The sequence below is a fragment of the Colias philodice genome, chromosome 6 (genome assembly GCF_061535455.1).
Source record: "Colias philodice isolate Cphi_HAF_F1 chromosome 6, ilColPhil1 Martin Lab GWU primary, whole genome shotgun sequence".
NCBI classification, from domain to species: domain Eukaryota; kingdom Metazoa; phylum Arthropoda; class Insecta; order Lepidoptera; family Pieridae; genus Colias; species Colias philodice.
This window is the reverse complement of record NC_143091.1, coordinates 2,818,999-2,844,177: the sequence shown is the minus strand read 5'-3', so window position 1 is coordinate 2,844,177 and position 25,179 is coordinate 2,818,999. Positions and strand designations below refer to the sequence as shown.

Below are 25,179 nucleotides of genomic sequence, written 5' to 3'. Positions count from 1 at the left end.
TATGATTTAATTGTTTTGGTCAGAAAGAAGGAACCAAATTGACTAATTATATAAGATGTTTATGGGTGTAGCACTTGACCACCTTAAAAAATATATTATCATACGTAAGTTGCACAAATATATCGTACATGTATCTAATAGCAGACATCATCTCAGATAGTTATAAGCAGTGTAAAGTCCCATGTCCCCAGTTATAAGCAGTAGTAATAGCAATATCTTTAAATAATCAGATTTTACCAAAGATGTAGCAAGAAAGCACGCAAACCGCTCCGTAGATGCAGTAGAGCCCGCGCCCACCTACGGACGCGTCCAAGCGGCGCGCAAAACGTAGCGCCACCTCTTGCGTTTGCCGCGGAATCGCTCGCTTTCAATGTATAAATAATCATTTACCAATACGTCGGAAAACACGCAAACCACTGGCCGTACTACGATATTTCAGGAAGGTGTTCCCCCGTCCGTCAGACGCAGCACATCCTATTTATAAGCGTCTATGTATAAATTCACTAAAAGTTAACACCACAACACACGTAACGAATATAAACTCGGAAAAGCCTCTATTAATAATCGACCGACTGACTTTGCTACCAAAAATAATAGTCTAATTGTGAAAAGTTTATGCGCGATGGGTCGTGGACCGGCTATCTTCGGGGCGGCTAAACTTAGTGGTGCGTACGAGCCAGATGGTAAAATTAGTGCTGATCCGAGACGCTGTCTGCTTGCTGCCCATGACGCTGCGTCCATTCACAGCACACGCCGCGGTGACGAACGCGGTACAAACTGCCAAACTTATGACATACCATTTTCGATTGTCCCGTGTTCTGCCAGGTGAGAAGACGGCACTGGGCACACCCTACGTAAAGGATGGAATTGGTGACACTGGTGGCAGTTCTTCCCATCCTTACTCTTAATACAAAAGCAAAATTAATTGAAAACAGCTCAAGGTTGAACATTTAATGTATAAAACTTTGTTAAAGTAGATGGATAAATGATGGAAAAGGTTGTAAAAAACATTACGAACATGTTTGTCTACAAATTGAAATTTGGTCTCTAACATAATGTAATACATATATGTAAAACTGTTAAGATATGGAATATATTAAACATAAAAAAACATACGTACTCTTTGCTTCATTTAAGTACTTTAATGGGCTGAATGAGGAAGCCTTTTGATTTTATGTTTCATAAAGTTATTCCATGCCTTTTGATTCTTCAGTCAAGCCTTATGGAAATAAAATGTTATTTATTTGTAAAAAAATTAGTAAGTAACCTTACGTACGTTGATATTTTAAATGTAAATATATTTTACTAAAAGATTACCTAATTAGTTAAGTTCCAACTATTTTAATCACAGTGAAGTTTGGATAATATAATTGGTTAGAAAAGTTACAAGTTACAGCTATTTTAATTTTTAGTGTAATAATACTATAAAACTGCGTATAAAAATAGGCGAACCATGATATTATGTGTAACAGAAAAGCAAATAGCACAGCAACAAAACAGATCAATACGACAGTTTGAAATACAAACTATCGATTTTTTGAATCATAAAGTATGCATATTCAGAACTCCTCATGTTGTGACGACACTGTAAAATATTGGCGGGTTTAAAATTTTAGGCCCAATTGAGTTCGGTTACTTTGACCCCGGGAAATCTGATGAAGCGGCAACTCAAAGGGATGCTGGGCATATTCAAATATAATAGGCTCGGTAATTTTCGGAAGTAATCACACATTTTATTCGCAACCTTTATAATGTGACTGTAGCTTAACCTTTTCGGAGTTCAGGCGCGTTTTCTCTTCAGTATAAGTCAAGGACGATATTCATTTAATTGAACGTATTCTATGGCGTGTGTTTGTATTAAAATTAATATGTGTTTGAGTATATTTAAAAATCCATTATTGAAATATTCATGTAACTATCGTACCATATATGAACTTTTGTATAATATGTACGTGATTCAATAAAAGAAAATAACAGAAAAAATTGAAATATTGTAAAGGCTATTCTGATATTTTGATAATTTCGCCGTTCCCTGAACTAGATGTTTCACTTGTAAATGAAAAGAAATTAATAGTTTAAGACACGTTTAAACCATTAATACAAATGGGAATCGTGAATGTATATTTTCTTACCGACATACGATTTAGGCCGCAGTTGAAACTTTACTTTTAGTTAAATTAATAGATTATTCTTTCAGGTACGAGCGACGCGGCCTTCAATAGCTCTCGAAGGGGTACAAGAGTAAAATGGAAAATACAGATAAAAAGAGCACGTGTGCCGAGGACACGTGACAGAAGTGTAACTCCTTTGGCAATATTTAAAAATACCAAAATCTTCGCCTTACTCCATGACGTGACGGTATTGCCTTGAAATTTTACTCTCAACGCGCCTAATAAAGTTTCACTTTAAAAACATACAGAAAATAAATGCGCAGTAATTAACAGGGGACACGTGCAAACCGAATACGCTTGTCAGACGCCTTTACAATGCCCCTGGCAGCTGATTATCTTTCAAACGGTGTGCTTCCCAGCGCTGTTATATTATTCTCGGAATTAAGTTCCTGTTTAATAACTTTAAACCTCTACCCGTGGTGTATTGTTGTACTTGACCTATTAGTTTGAAAAAGGATTACAATTTTCTTTGGTAAAAAAATATTTGCACGAACACATTTTCTTTCTCTTCAATGATAGGCAAAGAAATGTATTTCTCTCTATGTGACGATTTTATTTCTAAACCCTTTAATATTTATGAATGCTTATATCTTTACAAATATCCAAGTCAAGATAAAACGTTCGCGTATTATTCACATCAATAACACAAATTATATAACAGACACTAATATTCGATATTTATTTAAGAGCTAAAATGACATACGACGGCGACTTGTTGCTTGGACACAAGCCAGGAACAGAACTATAATTCGCTCTGTGATTTATAATATCACGTGTAGTTACTAATGCGCTTCCTTGACTAGTAGATAGATGTATATGTAAAGAAATCAAAGAGATAAAACATATTATCTTTGTGTACTATGTAATACTAACTTTCCGCCCGCGGCTTCGCCCGCGTTTTCAAAGAAAAACCCGCATAGTTCCCGTTCCCGTGGGATTTCCGGGATAAAACCTATCCTATGTGTTAATCCAAGTTACCCTCTATATGTGTGCTAAATTTCATTGTAATCGGTTCAGTAGTATTTGCGTGAAAGAGTAACAAACATCCATACATCCATACTTACAAACTTTCGCCTTTATATTAGTAGTAGGATGATGGAGCTCCATCATTCAATCAAACAAATTCTTCAGCTGAAGAATTAGAATTTGTTTGTTTGCACGCACCAATATCAGGAATTACCGGTCCGATTTTATAATTTATTTAAGTGTTAGATTGCCTATTTATCGAGGCAGGCTATAGGCTACATAATAATATAATATCATCACGCTAAGAGCAATATGAACGGAACAATACTGGTAAAACCGTGGGGCACAGCTAGGTTAGTACCTAGCTCATATAATGAGATACATATTATTAGAAGTTATAATTTCTCCAAATTTATATACCTACGTAAGTATGGGTATAGAGCATATGACAAGGCTTTGACCTAACAATCACATGAAGATGAAATTTAAGTCAATACAGAGATTTCTATCGACATCTTAATTACAATTAATACAAAATTCGATACAATTGGCAATTATCAAATACACTAATTGATTAACAATGGCCAGTGACCTATGAGTTAAATTAAGTCGTCAAGTTTGGTGAGCTTACATCAAATATAATATAGTTTGGTTTCATTGACCAATTCGTAGACGTTCTACGAAACACGCGATTTATGAATTTACGATTAAAGATTATTATTAGATAATTCTAATTTTAATAATTATTAATAGACTTTTCCGTTCAGTGCCTATTACTATCTTGCCTATTATAGTATCCAGTAATATCTGGAAGATAAATTTCCATGGAATTCGGTATCATCATTTTACAAAAAGGCATATTTATCATTATGTTTCTATTCACATCATGATCATCGACTAATAACTATTATATGTACTACTAACTACTTATCTCTCACTAACTCTTTTTACCACCACCAGTTATTTTTTAGAAACCCTAGATCAATTTTTATTTGAAAACCAAAAGAATGTTTTTTTGTAATTATATTCTAAAAAAATATTCACCAAAAGCTGGATATCTGAATTGAATAAAAACCAATTCAACTTTTTAATACTCTACATATTCCGACGGAGCAATGCAAGAAAATGAAATACTCTATAGAATAAACGACGTTGAAATGCAAGCTACAAATCGTATTTACAACCAAATATCCGATACAACATAATCACAAACTATAATGTTACCATGAAACGATTGAGTTCCCTTCACTAGTGTAGCATTTATATATTATTCACCAAGCCTCGTAGAACAAGTGCCGGGTTGTTTGTCGGCTCTGCTCTGTGACAGCCTTTGATAGTTGGCTGAATTCTTGATTTCACTTCTTTGTATTGCACTTTGAACGGTAATGTTGGCATGAAGATTAATGTGGGCTTTTTGGTTTTTACGTTGGTAGTCATGTATTTTTGTTGGTTATTGATTAGGTTATGCTCAGAAATTAAGATGTGTGATAATGTATTATTTATGACATGCTGTAGTATTTTTTTTTAATAGGATTTTGTAGCCTGATTACCTTGAATAGATAAGTGACGAATTTTAAACAAATATTCTACTTAGTAAAGCAGGATTTGGAATGAGGAATGAATGATATAATATCGTTAATTTAATTAAGGAAATGTATGATATACGAGTAATTCTGTCTAAATCGGAAAAGCGTTTAAAAATAAGGCGAACAATTAATGAACCGACAAAGTTATAAAAAGCTCTAGCATTATAAAATTCATCAGTCAAACAAAACCGATTTTATTTGAATATAAGTATATTCCTAATATTAATGATTAGTTTAAGTAATTATTAATAATATGTATTTACGGGTTAATTTATTTAAATTTCGCTCACATTAATTTTCAGTCGCCTTAAATTTTAAATTAATAAATTTGCTATTAAATCGAGGAAAGTTTTACACAATACCTAGTCTTAAATTTTCATTAATTTCTAAATCCATTCTTATAGAAGAAGTAAAGCCTTGAATGACTAAAGTTACTAACAAATTTTAAAATATGCTTAGTCTGCTCCGACTACCTATTACTTCAATTATTCGATTATTTATCAAAAATGTATACGTTATAATATTAAAACTACGTTAAAACGAATAGAAATTTTATTGAGATTTGAAATTATGGAGTAACGACGGAATACAATTAAATTTCACCCTTGTAAAACTACGTTAATAAATAATAAACGCGTGTAATAATAATACCACTTAATAGTTCACAAAAATATGTCGGCATAGTAGATATAGGTGAAAACGATAATATTTTATATAACATGACATAAAATTCATATTGTATGTGATATTATGAAAGTATAAGCAGACAATATCTGTAATCGCGTTGAAGCTTCAAAGACATCGTTGATATGAAATGTTTCGGCTCCATCGAATATTTCATAGATATGTTACATTTGTAAGGATTATTGTATTATTTTTCATATAAAACTTATGTACGTGATAATTTAAGTATCTGTACACTTTGAAGTGATAATTAAAAATAATATAGGTACATATTATAAAAAGTAAGTAAGTACCTTGATGTTTCTTTTTCATAAACCAATACAAGAGGAAAATTTATCAAGATTATGTCAAAATTCAAGACATTGAATCAAATCTCAAGAGACGGCAAGGTTATTGAACTTTATGTACCTTTGTGAAGCTTTTTAAAATCTTTATTTTATTATATTATTCCTCTTCTTCTCATTTTATTTCGTCACTTAAATGGAAGTAAGCATTAAAGTTTAAAATATTTATTACAATCAATATAATATAACAATATAGCAGAAACGAATAGTGAATTTATGATTGTGCCTTCGCCCGCGTTTTCAAAGAAAAAACCGCATAGTTCCCGTAACTGTGGGATTTTCCGGGTCTTCAGGACCTACATACCAAATTTTACTGTTATCGGTTCAGTAGTGTTTGCGTGAAAGAGTAACAAACATCCATCCATCTTCACAAAGTTTCGCATTTATAATATTTGTAGGATCTGAATATCTTACAAAACACTAATCATAAAGAAGCTTGGCTTGATAAATCACAATTCATAACTCTAAACCCATGGCGTCTTGGTTCTTATTTTACTATGAATACATGAAACGTCAGAATTCTGTCGGTTAATTACCACCGTGGAGGTGCAGGGCAATCTCTCGTCACGGCAAACGGATCATTAAAGTTCACCGACCACCATCAAAATGGACGACACCATAGAATATCCCACAGATACTTTGTTTCTAACTTTGTATTATCTTTGACAGCTATATATTTTATAGAATATTTCATAGATACTTTGTTTCAAACTTTGTATAATCTGTGACTACTATATATTTTTGGGGTTGGTTTTACCCATGGTTTGTAATAATTGTGCTTGGAGATAGTTAAATATTAAACGATTTATTGAAATGATCGTGGTAGAAATATATTCTTACCTTCCTTTTCTACTTAGAATTTTGTTATACGATTCTATAACTATACTTATTCTTATTTCTTATATAGAATGGAATATTATTGAAGACCTAAATAATATGTGCCATTCAGTATTCGATTTATGTTCTTTTGTGGATTAGATTTATGCTTTCTTGTACTTAAACTTTTACTCCAGTCTCATTAAATAAATATTTATATATATTATGAGCTAATGTATTTGATAATAAATATAATTAGTTACGTCTTTCCACAACCAAAATAAAAAACAAAAACATTACAATCTCACACAAAAAGCGAGTGAAATAAAAACCTCTCAAAACGTACCATATCTGATTATTCACTGTTAGCTTTAGGGCGGGAGCGTATCGCTGAAAATAGCTCGCACGTGCCATCGGCTGCCCAAGCGCAATGAACATGGCCGCCGCTGCGCGTGTGTGCGTTGATTTATGCAACCGTACCAACCACTCACTATACACACAAGCTAAAAGCAAACTTATTACAACTGTGTTGAGATAAAAATTGCTTGACAGCAATAAATCAAAACACAACTACGCACAAAGGTAGGTTTAAAGGATTATAAACTCTATGTTTAAGTAGATTTGGGTAGTTTTTGTGTGAGAGAGCGATTTATTAGCCGCGTAGTTTGTAATGGTGAAAAATCCTACGTCTGCAGTGGGTAGTGTGTTGTAACATAGGGAAAGGTGTTTTAGTTCATTTTTTATTGACCAAATTGTTAACCTCTATATGCCTTATTGGTTTTAATGTATAATATTGAATTGAAATAAATAATTTGCGTTGTTATTTACATATAGCTCTATGTTCTGTAGATGACGAAGGCCTTAAATGATGATAACTGATATTTTTTTAACTCAATTTACTTTACAATTACGAATTTTTTTTGCAAAATAAGTGAACGAAATGAGTAAATGATTTTATCACCACTCATCGAATAACACACAACATTTAAAAAACATACAAGTCATCCCTTATATAAAAAAAGAAATAAATCAACTTAATATTCGTTTGGATACTTTTAAAGTTGAATTTCTCTGTCAAAGCTCTCACTTTCTTTATTTTTTGTAGAACGCGGTGAAGAAAGAATTCGCCAAGTTAAACTCAAATAAACACACCAATTTCAAACTTACTTCTTTGTCCACAGTTTATTTTACATTACTTTTAAATTGTGTTTTTATAAATCTGAGTTGATTTCACTTTGAAAAGCAGTCAGGGGATAACTTTTTACGATGAAATTGTTGCTTTATAATTTTTTTCTAATAAAAAAGTGTAATATGTACTTAATTTCACTTAAGTTCTTTATAGATGTGAATCGTGTCTTCTATTACCTATATTATGTATCTTTTACTGTATCTATTGCCAAAAGTTAAGCTTTATGATATACCTACTACCTATCTACCTATTCTAAAGTAGGACCTATTAATTTCTCATGTGATAAATCATGACTGAAATTCCACTGTTTTACAATTTTTCTTCTTTAAAATTGTTTACTTCATTTAACTTTACCAGTATTATACGTCATGTTTGAAAAGAGCTCTTTCTATACATTTTATCTACTAACCATAATATGATCTAACTAGCTTCCGCCCACGACTTTGTACGTGCATCCCCGTTTTTCCCCGTTCCCGCAAGAATTTCGGGAAATCCTTTCTTAGTAGATGCCTACGTCCTAACATCTACCTGCATGCCAAATTTCAGCCCGATACGTCCAGTGGTTTGGGCTGTGCGTTGATAGATCACTATATCAGTCACCTTTGAGTTTTAGATTGGTTTTAGATATATAGATCTAAGCGATACGATTTTGCCTCTATTACCATCTATTCATTTCGACTGAATCCTACATATAAAATTGTTAAATAGAAAACAAATCAAATATCGTCTACGCTACGGAATGATAAAATATAGCCTATATGTCATGCACAGATAACATTGCTTTCAGCTGGAGAGATCTTATAAAACTAAGCACAGGAAATAAAATCTTCTTTGTAATATTAATTATATATTTAATTCATCACAGGTGACTCATCCCTATATCCCTAATTCTTCACACATGTTGTCTAACGCATTTGTGCCGACATTTTTGCATATATCTGAATCACTTCGCAGACAAATTGATGCCACGCCATTAAATTATTTTTATACACTCGAATTGTGGTGTTTTATAGTGAAAGGCACCTTGGATTTATGAGCTACGAAGTATTATTTTTCTGTGTTTTTGATGCTATATTTACTTTAATTCTATTAATATTATATGACACAAAATATCACTTGTGATATGACAAATTAAAGGTACATCACCATACGATAGATGTTCAGTGTTCTCTATTTTCCTATTTTTTATAGCGTGCACGGTACAACGAATTAATGGTGTAGGTCTGTAAATCTATATTTTGTACAGTCATCGGCAACATTACTTTATATGAACTTCATTACGAACTTTATAAGTCACGATCATAGTGAAAAATATTAATCAATACCTACTTATCTACTAAAAATAAAGTAAAGGGTAGAAGTAAATTTACTGATTCTGTATGTTTGTAGGGGGTGGGGTATCTATGCAAGATTTCCCCACTAAAAAAAAAGGGGGTGATGTTCGGAATTGTTAATTGATCCGATCTGCAGCAATACTTACAGAGAGCTACATCTTTTTGTGTGTCAGAAATCTCTATCTTTATGCTCTATCCCAAATCATCAGGCGAAGCTGAAGAATGCAGCTAGTAAAGATATAGTTGCACACTAATGAAAGTTGGTGCTTCATACGATTTGATCTTTGTTAATTTTCCAAGTCAACGATCTAAGGTTACCACACACACGTAAAGGCAAAGCTTATCGTTTCCCATTCTACACATACAGTTTAAAGTATGTACCTATGTGTGAAAACTCTATGGTAAAATTTATTAGTATATATATCTTAAGAAAAGATCCGAATAAAACCTTTTAAGTTTAATTGAGTTTTCATGTGTTTTATTATAACGGAAATGTCGTTGTTTCGAAAAACCGTTTGAACTTCTCAAATAATTCATAATTAAAATAAATATCAGCTCTCCTCTCTCTGATTTTAATTTAATGTCAAATTAGCAAAATGCTTATTACACATCTGTTCCAACTTATCAAGAAAAATAACTCCAAAGTCATTCTTCATATTCAGAATCAATAATACAAAACTACGTATTTATGAGATTCCATATACAAGTAAGGTACTCTAATATGAAAATATCAAAACTATTTATTTCATATACACAATTTTTTTAAACACAAAAATTGATGGGTCTTCCTAGTAAGTTTAGGAAATCCTGTGCCCGCTCTTCCTTAACTAAATTATGATTACATTAACAAAAAATTACTTTCCATACTTATTTCATACAATTTAAAAACCTCAAATCACCTGTCCCATTGTCCCCTGGCGGCGGCGTCACATCTGGGCACGCGCATGCGCCCAACGCGCGTCGCCCGCGCAGCTAAATATAGCCCCCGACTCCCGCCACGACACTGGAGATTTCCAACATTCCTCCCCTTGATTATCGTTTTTCTCGACGACTGAATGATTGCCGTTTCTTTTTACTTCTTTTTTAATTTACGTATAGTTTAACATATAAGTCTGTTTTGGTTGGAGACTCTATCTTCATTATAGTTCACTTAATCTTGGGTCATTAATCTTTTGGCAGATTTTAGGTTGGGAAGAGTAATGAGGTTAGTTGGATATCGGAACTATGAATACAATGAGATGTTTTGAGGTTACAAATGGCATAGTAACTTCGTAATTAGTACGTAAAAATTGACTTTAAAACATTGATAAGGTAACTTTAACAATATAATTTAATATATTATGGAATGTTTATGAATTTATACCATTTAGGAAATTTAATTTCCCGTTACACAACCCGACTAAACAATAACATTCTAGCCAATAATCGAGTCCAAGCAAAACAGTAAACACGCGGCGATTATGGCATCGGAACCCTTCCAGAAACTGAAAACCATAGTCCCGTGATATGGCAAAATGACATCTCAATAGTGCACAACAATAAACATTTTCGCGTGTAATAAATTGTGATTTATGATGTTTTCAATAGTGAAATGTTAGCGACACGTGCGCCGTGCGCAAAGTAAGATGAGATCCTTTGGCAGCTGCGCTGTGTGACGCTTGCGTGAGTCACTTGAGAAAAAAAAACAAGTTGATTCACTAAAACTTGAGAATACTTGGATAACGTAACAAAGAGTATAATAAGCGCGGTGAAGCTATGTCTGACGTCTAATCTAATTAATTACACAATTGTTGTCATCCGGTTAAGACAAAATAGAACTTTTTGAAAAGAATTGCGATTTAATAAATATCAAGACTCCATATTCACTATTATAATTTAAGTAGAATTCAACATTTACATTAAATATTGCAGAGGCTCTACTTCTGCAAATGTTCATGGACGATGGTGTTCGCTTAATATCAAGTAACCAAGCTTGGTTCCCGCTGTAACATATAAAAATTTTTGGGAAAACGAAAAAAGTACGTAATTGAAATAGTATTATGGTAAACCTCTAAGAGTAAACCGCTTACAACACAGCTACTTCCTGTGTGGAGAAGTTTTATAAGTCATTAATTCAATTCAAAATTTATAGCAAAAATTTAGTGCTTAGTATAGTTTTTATTACATAAAACTATTTACTAGTCTAGTAAAATTCTGGTGCAACTTAAAAAAAAAACAGATTTATGCCCTCGATGATATAATAAATTTTTATCAATATAATAGGGAATATAAGTCATAATTTATATTTCTTTCAACATATTTTTTTATGATTTAATTAAAATAAAAAACTTGTTATTAATTGACGAAATAAATGGCAAAATAATAAGAAAAACGAATCGTTTACATTAAGAATTTGAAATTTCAAGACATTATTTAGTTTATTTAATTTTATTTCGATAAAATCCATGAATTGCTTTATAAAAAAAAATACAAAAAGTCTTGTTCAAAATTACATTTCAATAATTAGTATTCTAGTGTGAAATGTTTTGTTTTAATTTTAAATACTTCCAAATGACAAATAATATAATATAATCTTATATATAAAAATGAATCGCAAAATGTGTTGGTAAGCGCATAACTCGAGAACGGCTGAACCGATTTCGATAATTCTTTTTTTATTATATTCCTTGAAGTACGAGGATGGTTCTTATGTAATGAAAACGTAAACATGTACCACGGGCGAAGCCGGGGTGGACCGCTAGTATTATATAAATATGTAAGATTTATCCTGATCCGCGCATCTGATTACCCAGACTTTAACATTGTGAATATAGCGGAACGATTTTTTATTTCTTATACAATTTAAATACTTTAATTATGAATTATAAAAAGAGTCAAATAAATGTCCAATAAAACATTCTTGTAGATATATCATAATTCAAAATAATCTTGTGGATTAATTTTGTAGCAGACTTAACTTTTGCTCTACCGTTTATTTAAAAGCGTAACACTTTCTTTAAATAAAAAACACGTCAAAATTTTTCTCTATTAGGTATACTACAAAATAAAGAAGAGATATTTATCTTTAACTTATGATTCATTTTATTTTTTTACTGTGAGCTTTAAGCAACCAACGTTTACACCGACGTTTTTAATGATTATACTATGTATTGCATACATTAACATTATTAAATTTTACCAACAACTCCGACGCTCAAAACAAAGCGTCTTTATTTTTTTTTAACTCACCAATTATAAAAACATAATAAATGTAGGTAAAAACGTACTTGCTGCTGACGTCACGGCGTTTTAAACGACCACAGTACGAAGGACATTTACAATTAACTGTCAGCGAAGAAAGAATATTAACTCCAAATAGATAATTACTTTGTGAAAATAATATTTTGAACATTCATTTACATACATATTACATAGGCGTTTTGAAACGAAGTTCCTTATCGCGAGCACGCTGGCTAAGGGGTGAACAAAAAAAAATCTTCATGACACTTTTGCATTTAGTGCGCAGCGCTCGTAGAGTTATCATTCCTTTACTTATTTAATTTATCATTTAACTCCTAAATAATGTTAATTTCTTTAATTACACCTCCTATAATACTCATTTCAAAACGATTGGAACTTCGTTCCAATCGGGTGTCCAACATGTGACACCTCAGATATTTCTTTTTATAAATATAGTCTGCACTCTTATATCACGACTCATGTATAATGTATATATGTATTGTCTCATGTATAACTGTGAAAGAATTTTAGAAATCGCTCCCATAGTCTGGAATTCAAAGAAACAAGCACTTCAGGTTTTTATTAATGGAATAGATTGTACTGGTCATTTCCGTTCCAATACCTACCTACTTGATGCAACGAACTGTTTAAGTGTCAAATCTAACTAGATTTTACCAGTATATGCCGTTGATGCTTTTAAAAAATAGATATCTACATATTTCTACATTCTCACATTTACATTCCTTACTTATGTCTTACTAGTAGTCCGCTCCGGCTTCGCCCGTGGTACATATTTCGCAATAAAAGGTAGCCTATGTCCTTTCTCGAGTATCAAAATATCTCCATGCCAATTTTCATGCAAATTGGTTCAGTAGTTTAGGCGTGATTGAGTAACAGACAGACAGACAGAGTTACTTTCGCATTTATAATATTATTATGGATTATGGATTATGGATTACTTATGGATTATATTTATACTAGTTTCCTGCCAGCGGCTTCGCCCGCGTAGTCAAAGAAATACACGCATAGCGCCCGTTAACGTGGGATTTCTGGGATAAGACCTATGTCCTTCCTCAGGTGTCAAGCTATCTCTATCTTCGAAGCAAATCTATTATTTTGGAGATTAGCTCGGACATACAGACAAAAATTCTAAAAACTACTTGGCTACTTGGATATCGATTGTAGATCACATTCCAAGTATTCTTCGAAAAAAAATATAATATATTGTATAATGTTTTGACTTTCCTACGATTTTATTATATGTATAGATATTGCTTGTTTTGGTAGTGATTCGAAAATGTTTAATGCACCTGCCTTCACACTTCAGTCTGAGCCAAACACACGTATTTACAAGTCGATTTATATTTCATCTGTACATTCTCTCTGCCAGATATGGTTCGAACAAAGAAATGCCAATGTTAATACAAATAATATTTATCCGCCTGTCAAGAGCAAAGGGAGTGCATTAGTTGAATTTTTTGAATCGATAAATATAATATGCTGTTGTTTTTTATATTAAAGCAGTAGTTTAAGTACGTAGTAAAACAGTAGAGTAATAAAATAAATAAATAATTTGGAAAATCCAAAAGTGCACGCCTCATAATTTTTTTTAATAATTATTTATTAATTATTATTTTATTATTTAATAACAATTAAACCACATCGAATCAGACCCTGAAAAATGAAAGGGTTCTATTCCTGAGCATACTCAAGCGTAAGAGAAAAAAAAAGACTCGATTAGTAAAGTATTTCGGTCGCTATCGTGTTAACAAGAAAATCCTCCGCACATACAGACACACGGACGTCCAAGACAGAACTTTTTTAAACTGTTTTTTAACTAGTTTAAATAACAAAAATGACATCAAAAATATCATTAATGTTAAAAATAGTGTTTTTTCTTAATATGTGTGTGTATGTATTATCTTACAAGTGCAATGTATGATACATAAAGACATTTTAAATTTGAAAAATCAGATGTTTTGCGCGAAGTGACAGTAGTACCCACCTCAACGCTTCGCTTATGAGGCGTGCAATAGGTATGTTATAAATAAATTGAAAATCGTCTCCATCTAGGTTCAATTATTAATATGAATGGTAATAAATTACTTTCATTTTAAAACTGGGTTTTAATTGAAAATATGTTTCATATGAGTTAAATTAAAAAATTGGTTCCTTCATCGAATATCCAATATTTAAGGTGAACTTAATGAATAATTAGGAGCGGTTAATAAAATTTATTTCGTCAGAAAATAATGAGATAAATCCTCGTCTTGCTAATTTACGATTAATTAAGGCACTTTATCCGTCGGATTGAATAATTAACTAATTTATATAAGTGTAGTATATTAGTGAGGGTACACACAAATAATGTCACCGATCGTATGTCAGTTTGTTGTGTCAAATAAAAGTGATTGCATCATCCTTGTGTTTTAATATAAATTGAGCCTCAAATACCATAATTGGCGACGAGGAAATAGTAATTCACACGTGAAAAAGTACAAAGAATACAGTGAAATATGTCTTTTGTTGGAAATGCATCATTTGGCAGCAATCTCACGTTCGACCACCGCGCGCAAGAATGGAGTATATTCATTAGTCGTTTTAAGCAGTATTGCACGGCTAACAGCATTGATGAAAATACAGACAAAGCCGGGGTGAAGCGCCGCGCGTTGTTGTTGACAGCGTTGGTAGAAGACACTTATCGCGTCGCTAAAGATTTAGTATTTCCTTCGGATTTAGAAAACATCGAGTACGCCACACTCGTACAGAAGTTAAACGATTATTTTATCTCGAAGAGAAGTAGTTTTGCTGAAAGATATTTGTTTTATAAGGCTGAACAAAGACCGGGGGAAGATTTAACTGAATGGGCGGCGCGAGTACGACATTTAGCGCAACATTGTGGCTTCAAGGGCGAATTGGACACAGCACTACGTGATAGATTCGTATTGGGTCTAGTAAATGCCAAAGAAAAAGAAAAGTTATTCGCTGAGAATATCGATAATTTGTCTTTCAACAAGGCGTTGGAGATGGCATTAAGCGTGCAGTGTGCCCGCTTGGCATTGCAAAGTGCTGATTCGGCATCATCGGCGAGTTTGCAGCCGGGAGTTGAACGAGGTCCGGTTGGTGTGTTCGCCGTCCGTCCCGGCGCCCCCGGGAGGGCGGCCCGGGGCCCCAGCTTCAGTGAGAAAGTGTTATGTGTAGTGTGCGGTGGTAAAGGCCATTCAAAAGAGCAGTGTCGTTTTAAAAGTTATAGTTGTAATAAGTGCGGTAAACAAGGGCATTTACAACGAGTTTGTAACGTTAATGTTAAGCGTAATAATTATGTAGAAATGCACGGCGAGGACTCTGAAGTTGGTGAGTTATTTAATATTAAATGTTTAAATGGAGAACCTATGCGTCTTTCGGTGTTGTTGGATTCGTTAAAGTTTATTTGTGAAATCGACAGCGGTAGTGCAGTATCCGTTTTGCCATATCTTATTTATGAAAAATATTTTAAACGTAAACTGTTGTTACAACCGAGTAGTGTGGTGTTTAATTGTTATAACGGGACTAGAATTAACCCATTGGGTTATATTTGTATGATCGTTACCTATGATAATATCGTTAAACCGATTAATTTTTTTATTGTAAACACACACAAAAACCAACCGATACTTTTAGGCCGTGATTTTATTTCTATTTTTAGTTTGGAGTTTAGTTCGTGTAACTACAACAGTTTAGAATCAAACGGACTTGCAGATAAGATTTTAAATAAATATTCTGTACTTTTTAGTGATACCTTAGGTACGTTTAATAAATATAAAGTAACTTTAAAAATCAAACCAGGGAGTCAATTGAAATTTTTTAAACCTAGACCGGTGCCGATTCCATTGAAAACTAAAGTGGAGGCGGAATTAAATCGTTTACTTGATTTAGGTATTTTGGAAAAGGTTGATTACTCTGATTTTGCAACACCTATCGTTCCCGTTTTAAAACCCGACGGTAATATAAGAATTTGTGGGGATTTTTCAGTAACTTTAAACAAAGTGCTGTACATCGATAATTATCCGCTGCCTAGAATCGAAGATATTTTTTCTAAATTACACGGAGGGTTAGAATTTTCTAAGCTAGATCTTTCTAGGGCTTACAATCAATTATTATTAGATAATTCCAAAGAATTGACATGTATCAACACTCATTTGGGTCTCTTTCGATACAATAGACTGGTTTTTGGTTTATCGAACGCTCCGTGCATTTTTCAGCGTACTATGGATCAGTTATTGGTGGGTATTGAGGGAGTTTGCGTCTTTTTGGACGATATTTTGATAACGGGTCCTACAAAAGCATTGCATATGCAGAGATTGGAGCTGGTTTTGAGTAGATTGCAGGATGCGGGTTTACGTGTAAAACGAGAGAAATGTAAATTATTTCAGACGTCTATCGAATATCTTGGTTTCGTCATAGATAAAAACGGTCTACATAAATCAAAACAAAAAGTTGAAGCTATTTTAAACGCAAGTTGCCCAAAGAACGTTAGTGAGTTGAAATCTTTTCTAGGTATGGTAAATTATTATAGATGTTTCATACCAAACACATCGAGTGTTTTGGATCCGTTACATTTGTTACTAAAAAAAGATACAAAATGGTTTTGGGGCCGTGAACAGAATGAGGCGTTTTGTAGAATTAAACAAGAATTATCTTCGGATCGGGTGCTGGCTCACTTCGACCCCGAGCTGTGTACGATAGTGACGGCAGACGCGGGGCCGGCGGGGCTGGGCGCCGTGCTGGCACAGCGGCAGCCGGACGGCGCTGAGCGGGTAGTGGCGTATGCGTCGCGGTCGTTGTCGTCCGCGGAGCGTAATTATGCGCAGATTCAGAAAGAGGCATCTGCTATAGTTTTTGCAATAAAAAAATTCCATCATTATTTGTACGGTCGTACTGTTCCTTTCACTTTACGAACTGATCATAAGCCTTTGTTGTCGATATTTGCATCAAAAAAGGGTATTCCCGAACTCGCTGCGAACCGTTTGCAGCGATATGCGTTGTTTTTATCGGCATACAATTTTAATATCGAATATATTAATAGCAATAACAATGTTGCAGATTTTTTGTCTCGATCGGTTCTAGAAATTCCGTCTGAAACTGAATGTGATTTAAATACAACCGACTCATGTTCATACGTTAATTTTATTGCGAATTTATTTTTAAAACCTATATCTTTTAACGAAATTAAGAGCGCCACTGAAAATGATAATATTTTCATTAAAATTATAAATTTCATTAAGCACGGTTGGCCTAAAAAGCTTGCGGATGTAGATTTAAAACCGTATTTTATGTGTAGAAATGAACTTTCATATGAAGATGGTTGCATTATGCGCGGCCATAAGATTGTAATTCCTACCATTTTACGTGAACGTTTATTGAATGAATTGCATAGTTCTCATTTTGGAATTGTTAAAACTAAGAATGAAGCGCGCACTCGTATGTGGTGGCCTAACATCGATAAACATATTGAGCAAAAAATTGGTTCATGTAGTATTTGCAATGTTTTTCGTAGCAGCCCCCCGCGCGCGCCCCTCGCCCATTGGTCCTACCCCGAGCGTCCTTGGGAGCGCATTCATTTAGATATGTTTTCGTTGAACAATAAAAATTTTTTAGTAGCAGTTGATGCATATTCTAAATGGGTTGAATGTTTTATTATGTCAACGACAGATAGTGAAGCGGTGGTATTGAGAGTCAGTGAAATGTTTAGTAGATTTGGTTTAGTTAAAGTTATAGTGACGGATAATGGAACTAATTTTTGTTCAGCTTATTTTGAAAATTTTTGTCAACGCAATGGAGTAAAACATGTAACCATTGCACCGTACCACCCAGCGTCTAACGGTCAGGCCGAAAATACTGTGAAAACATTTAAACGCAGCATTCAGGTGATTTTAAACGAAGGCAGCTCCAAAATGTTGGTTGATAAATTATACGAATATTTATTTAATTATAGAAATTCGGCTCACTGCACTACCGGTGTCTCTCCCGCAGAGTTGATGTTTGGCCGTAAGTTACGTTGCCGTTTAGATTTACTTTGTGAACGTAGTACGGTGGCTGGTGGCACTTCACCAACCTCAGAGTCTTTGTCAAGTGTCATTAAGGACAATGTTCATGCTAAACAGATTTCACAAAGTAACGCCTATGGGGGTCATCGTAAAATTATATTTAAAACCGGAGATGAAGTTTTGTTTAAACACTATTATAAAAATGGAACCAAACATACTTATAAATTTGGTATAATTAAGAAAAACATTGGCTCAAGGATGTATTTGGTTTATGTACCAGAACAAAATGTCTACGTTCGCAAACATATAGACCAAATTTTGATTTATAAGGGTTCTAAAAAATACAATGAACATGTTTCTGATGATGTGAGTTGCTTCGGGGACTACACTTCTAATGAGGTGACTGAATCTTCAGTTCCTGGGGAACATGTTACGGAACAAGATCCACCGCAATTGCAGGGGGTTCCTCATGATTCAAACGTCTTGTCATCGCCAGCTCCTCAACAAGAACAGGTAGAGGAGGAGAGGAGTGAGTCGGTACCAGTTGGCTCAGATTCTGAAGGAAGCTCTGTCACTACTAGCGTGAGTTCTCCTTCCGCCCCTATAGACCCCCGGAGTGACGATCAGTTGACACCTCGTAGATATCCTTTGCGTATACGTAAAAAACGTAAATTTTTGTAATACCTAGTCATTAAGTTGTAACTAAAGGTGGAGGGATTGTAGTATATTAGTGAGGGTACACACAAATAATGTCACCGATCGTATGTCAGTTTGTTGTGTCAAATAAAAGTGATTGCATCATCCTTGTGTTTTAATATAAATTGAGCCTCAAATACCATAATAAGATAATACAAAATTATCTTCCGATTTTGGTTATCGATAAAATCTTCGACATTTAAAAAAGTTAAGGCCAGTTTATTGTTTTGATCGCGAAGTGACAGATTGTAAAAATAAAACTTTTTTTTATCCTTGAAGTTGTATTAACGAATATAGAGCATAATTATCTACAGTTAAGTAAGTAATTACTAGTTTAAAATAAATAAATATTTAATAAATATACCCTACTATTAGTTCAACAGTACTGCTTCAACTAGCGAGCTATCCTTTTTTTTAGTTTGTTTTTGTAACAAATGAATACATGTGAAAAATAATGTTCATAAATTATGTTGTTGTTGCTTGTTGAAACTGAAAAAATTAAACAGCATAAAATCTGCCTATCCCAAAGATCATCGATTTCCAATAACCAAATAACCAAACAGATTTAATTCCATAAACAATGATAGAAACGTCAATACCAAAGTTCTACGTTTCAGACAAAGTTATATAGCACAGAGTATAAAACGTTATAGATATATTACAGGTTACAGCATAGTATGGTTTATCGTAGTGTTGTTGGCAGATCGCCAGGCGGCGTCTCTGGCGCGCAGCCAACGCACTGAAAAACTGGCCGTCGCGCATCTTTGATATGCGTCATGCGCGCGCACCGCGTGTTGGATAAACGTTTGTGGTCTATGAATGTTTTACCATAGAGTATGGACAATAAATACCACAGACAATATGGTCCTAGGCCTAGGCATTGACGGTGAGACCTAGGCTTAGGCATTGATGATGAGAGGTGTGGAATGCGTTGACGACCAAAAGGCCTATGAAAACCGTAATAATGTTTCATAGTTGAGCAGTTTCAGGAGCCTAGTTTAGTCATTATGTTGTTATTATGTAGCTATAATTATGTAGGTAAACATAATTTAGGTAGGTTTGAATTAACTAGTACAGTATCACAAATGTCAAAGTACCAATATATCAAAGATTATCACCTAAATACCGACCTGAAAATATCGTAGGCAAAGCTAATATATAAATTGTTATTGGATTGATTAATTACAGAAGTTAGGTAAATCGTTTCCATCAATCACACATTTTCGGTTATGTCCCGAATTTATAACAGGATATCAGGTGACATCTCGAACGTTATTAAAAATGTAGCTTATCGGAATTTTAATTCCAACTGTTTTCTAAAAGCAAATTCCGTCGGTATTCCATTCTCATAAATTCCGATATAGAAAATAACGTCACCAGAAATAAGTGTTCCCAAATATGGCAATAAATTGTATTTCATTAGATTCTAGATAGTGCTAATACCTAAAAAAAAATTCTAGACTAGATCTCGAACGAAATTTTTAGAGACATTACTGTTTTCTTTACCAAGACCGGTATCGTAAAAGGCTTTTGATGTTATTTCCTTTGTATAATGATAGTAATAAATTCATCTAAAAATAGTAAATTGAATTAAAAAATGTAATATTATTAGCTAAATCCATATTCATATTTTAAATGTGAAAGTGTAATATGATACTTTTTCAGGCGTGGGAAACCGACAAAGTACATACAATACTTAAGGTAATTATAGATAATAGTATAAAATATTTATGTTTGAAAGCATATTGTTTTTCTCAGATGAATGAGCAATGAACATTATTGGAGATAATAATTATTATAATACATAATTCCTTGTTGAGATTAGATGATGTGCAGTAATCATAATCTGCACACATATCGACACATGTTTTTAATAAAAATATCGTAAAATAAATATAAAATATATTTAATTTAATAATAATAGGTATTATATTGTTTTCAAAACTTCATTCATACCGGTTTAGAAAAAACAGACCAAAATCCAATAAAATTGTGAATTAATCTATTGATTCACAACTTCCTTGTCATATACTACAAAAATAGACATAACGGCTATAAACTTTCATCAGCAAAGATAATTTATTTATTGTCAATAGAGGATAGTCCATAGAAATTCGCCCGTTGAGGCTTGAGCCCTCTATGGAATATTCGGTCATCAAATTGTAACATTTCAATGGAATAAAAAGCTCTTGACCACAATCTCGCCTGCCCCCCTAGTCAAGTGGCTTTCTGTTAGCGTAGCGTTCAATAGAATAGACTACGAATGTACGAGATTGACGTAAGCTGTAGATAAACGTATCTACGAGATTGACGTAAGCTGTAGATAAACGTATCTACAGCTTACGTCAATCTCATACATTCGTAGTCTATTCTATTGAACGCTACGCTAACAGAAAGCCACTTGACTAGGGGGGCAGATGTAGTTACTGGCACGCGCTTCCCTAGTAGGTACCCGTTAACTATTGAAAACTTTCATCGGTACAGATAAAAAATATGCTCCATCTTTTAGCACCTTGACGTTGAGGGCAAGCCGTTGTGCCGAACTGGCAAGCGTCCAAGAAGCAACAGGCGTTTTACTAGGACATTGTAATGAAAACGACTAATGTCTTTTCAAAGTAGCCTACATTTTTGTACTGAAAAACACTTATTCATTCAGTTAGGAAGAATAGTTGTTAGCGGGAAGTATTTTAGGATATTTAACTGGAACTGGTGATTTATTATGTAGATATAAGATAATCATTATGATATTACTCTTAAATGGAATAATCTTCTTATATATAAAAATGAATCGCAAATTGTGTTGGTAAGCGCATAACTCGAGAACGGCTGAACCGATTTCGATAATTCTTTTTTTATTATATTCCTTGAAGTACGAGGATGGTTCTTATGTAGAGAAAACGTAAACATGTACCACGGGCGAAGCCGGGGCGGACCGCTAGTCTTTATATATAAAAATGAATCGCAAAATGTGTTGGTAAGCGCATAACTCGAGAACGGCTGAACCGATTTCGATAATTCTTTTTTTATTATATTCCTTGAAGTACGAGGATGGTTCTTATGTAGAGAAAACGTAAATATTATGTACCACGGGCGAAGCCGGGGCGGACCGCTAGTTTTTAATAATTTCAGGAAATTGTTAGTGAAATGTAATGCATGATTTTTTTACAAGATTTTTTCAGTATATAATTTGGAGTATAAATAACTATTATAAGCTTTTTTTATATCTAGTTGTTTTCAGTTCTAAACGATAATTAAGGCTTACTATTCATAATATAGGTATTAGGTATATAATTTATGAATGAAGAAAATATTGAAATGCAATTTAACGCCTACTGTCACCCTGGCAATTGTTTTTGAATAACTAAGTTTATAACGTCTGAAAAGTGAAAAGTAGAATTATATTAAATGAAATGTGTAATTGTTAACTAATAAAACTAAACAATAATAAACTTATTACTTGTATTTGTGTTTTCGTTGTCATATAAGTATTATATTTATAAGAAACAGTTATAAAGGTAATTCTTTTATGGTCCATTTATCCTTGATAAAACACATTATGTACACATGTATTATCTTATGTACTTCACAGTATTCACTAAGGAAAAATATTGTATATTTTAGTTTTCTTTTAAAAAGTTAAAAGAAATATTTCTCATTAAAGTCACATTATCATACATTATGCACATTTATGAAATTATTAAAAAGAAGTAATTAGTTCCACTCATTATATGTTTGGTATATAATATAAATATGATATAAAATTAATTTGAACCCGTTACATGGTCAAGGCTACGTGAGAATAAGTATTTACGTCAAAGATGCTCTTCCTCTTAAATTAATATTAAAATATAAGACATCTCGTGCAGACTACGTATTATTTACGAAATAGTGTACTTACTAACTAAATATAACAAAACAATTTACTAATATGTTATATACTCTTATATTTTCAGGCCTAAATATTTTCCTGCTGCAGACATTTGAAGCCCAAATACCCGGCGAACATAAACAACATTTTAAAAAAGACATCTTGCATAAAAGAACAATCTTCTTCACAAGCATATTGACCAGGCCAAGGAGATAATATTCAGAATATTAGCGTGGAAAAGTGTCCAGTATTTATCTGTGAATCTTGTTGGCGAGAGGCCAGCTGTAGCAGTACTTGAGAAAAACATTTGAACATGTACTGAAATCGTGTACAGATGAGGCTAGAAATTAATAAGTGACCGGCATACGCGTACATACATTTCTATCTATTGTTATAATGATTGTTTATAAATGAAAGTATCATCAAAATCGGACAAAATATTTAATCTAGTTTATATTAATCTAGTTTGTCACAAATGTAGTTTTAGATAATAAACAGAAAGTTCATAATTAATGAATTGTAAAATCTATCAATGACTCTTCTCATAAATCTTTAAAAAATGAAACGTAAAAATACCGCATTATTACGAATATTTATAAAAGAATGTGAATAACCGGCTTTTTGTCACACGACTTAATAAATGGACATTTAAATTGTTATTTAATGTATTTTATTATTATTATTTTTGCACCGATTGTACGTGAGACGACGACCTCGAATGCAAGTCTAGCCAAATGTCGGCGTGCCGATGGTGTTGAGTTAAACGTGTTTATCGCAAATCGAATATCATTCATAATTATTATAATTATTGTGACAGTAGTTTATTATTATTTTAAATAATCATCAATAATTAAGAAACCATAAATGTAATATAAATTATTAGATACTAACGTATATTTTTTATTTATTAAGCGGATCACAGGTAATAATATCAATATTAAAAAAAAATAGCATGCATTTCTTTTAACCAAAAGAATATGAAATACTAGATTTCCGCCCACGGCTTCGCCCGCGTTTGCAAAGGAAAACCCGCATTGTTCCCGTTCCCGTGGGATTTCCGGGATAAAAACTATCCTATGTGTTAATCCAAGTTACCCTCTAAATATGTGTGCTAAATTTCATTGTAATCGGTTCAGTAGTTTTTACGTGAAAGAGTAACAAACATCCATACATCCATACATCCATACATCCATACATCCATACATCCATACATCCTTACAAACTTTCGCCTTTATAATATATATTAGATTAGATATATTAGATATTAGATATTAGATATTAGAAATATTAGAATATTAGATTAGATTGGAATTATTTACTTATTTTTTGCAAATTTTAAAAGCTATCGTTCTACGTGCGCGAGATGGTGCAAAATTTATTAAAATTATAACAAACAAAAAATTAAAACTTTCCTCTCTATAATATTATTTAGATAATCTTAATACTATTATAAAGGCGAAAGTTTGTATGGATGTATGGATGTATGGATGTATGGATGTATGGATGTATGGATGTATGGATGTTTGTTACTCTTTCACGTAAAAACTAATGAACCGATTACAATGAAATTTAGCACACATATAGAGGGTAACTTGGATTAACACATAGGATAGGTTTTATCCCGGAAATCCCACGGGAACGGGAACTATGCGGGTTTTCCTTTGAAAACGCGGGCGAAGCCGCGGGCGGAAATCTAGTACTTATTTAAATAAATATGCCGTATACAGCCTGCAACCGACAGACCGTGATTTTATTTTATTATTGTTCATCATTATATGACGAAACTGGATTGCATGACGTTCACATTAGATTATTTAAATTGTATTTTTATTTTTGAAGAATAGTTTTAAATATTCACGCTATATATTTATTCATAATTATAATTAGTAACTAAAAACAGTATCTATATTTAGGTGCTTCTAAAAGTTTATGCTGTTGTTTAAAGTTTTTATATATATGTAGTTACACTATAATACAAGAATACATACATAAAAATACATGATTCCAAATAGTTTGTGTAAATACGTGTAACATTAGGTATGTTGTTTTCGGAAATAAAATCTAAAAAGCTTTTAAAATAGCTAGTTATGATTTATCATTCAAGTGTTTTACCTTTTACTATTAAAACGGTATTACTAAGCTTATGAGGGCATAATAAAAATGTTTATGCCTTGCCGATGTTGGCGCCTATCTATGTTTTTATTCGTAACCGTACAAAATGTTTTGGCAGAGAAATCGTAAATATGACTGCTTAGAACTGTTCAGAAACGTGTTACTTTG

General features: G+C 32.9%; 1 protein-coding gene across 1 annotated transcript; it reads left to right on the top strand.

Annotated features, from left to right (window-relative positions):
* The first annotated feature begins 14,825 nt into the window (after positions 1-14,825).
* Positions 14,826-16,103, top strand: LOC149487539 (uncharacterized). Its single transcript, XM_089695809.1, has 2 exons — positions 14,826-15,885; positions 15,995-16,103. The coding sequence occupies exons 1-2, from the start codon at positions 14,826-14,828 to the stop codon at positions 16,027-16,029; spliced, it is 1,095 nt and encodes a 364-aa protein (XP_089551935.1). The 3' UTR covers positions 16,030-16,103.
* Positions 16,104-25,179: the final 9,076 nt, after the last annotated feature.

Bases quoted from the DNA above. Each gene is read 5' to 3' on its own strand.
- LOC149487539 (XM_089695809.1), top strand. From the start codon at position 14,826: ATGTCTTTTGTTGGAAATGCATCATTTGGCAGCAATCTCACGTTCGAC. The intron at 15,886-15,994 runs GTATGATCGTTA...TTCTATTTTTAG, and splicing joins TAACCCATTGGGTTATATTT to TTTGGAGTTTAGTTCGTGTA.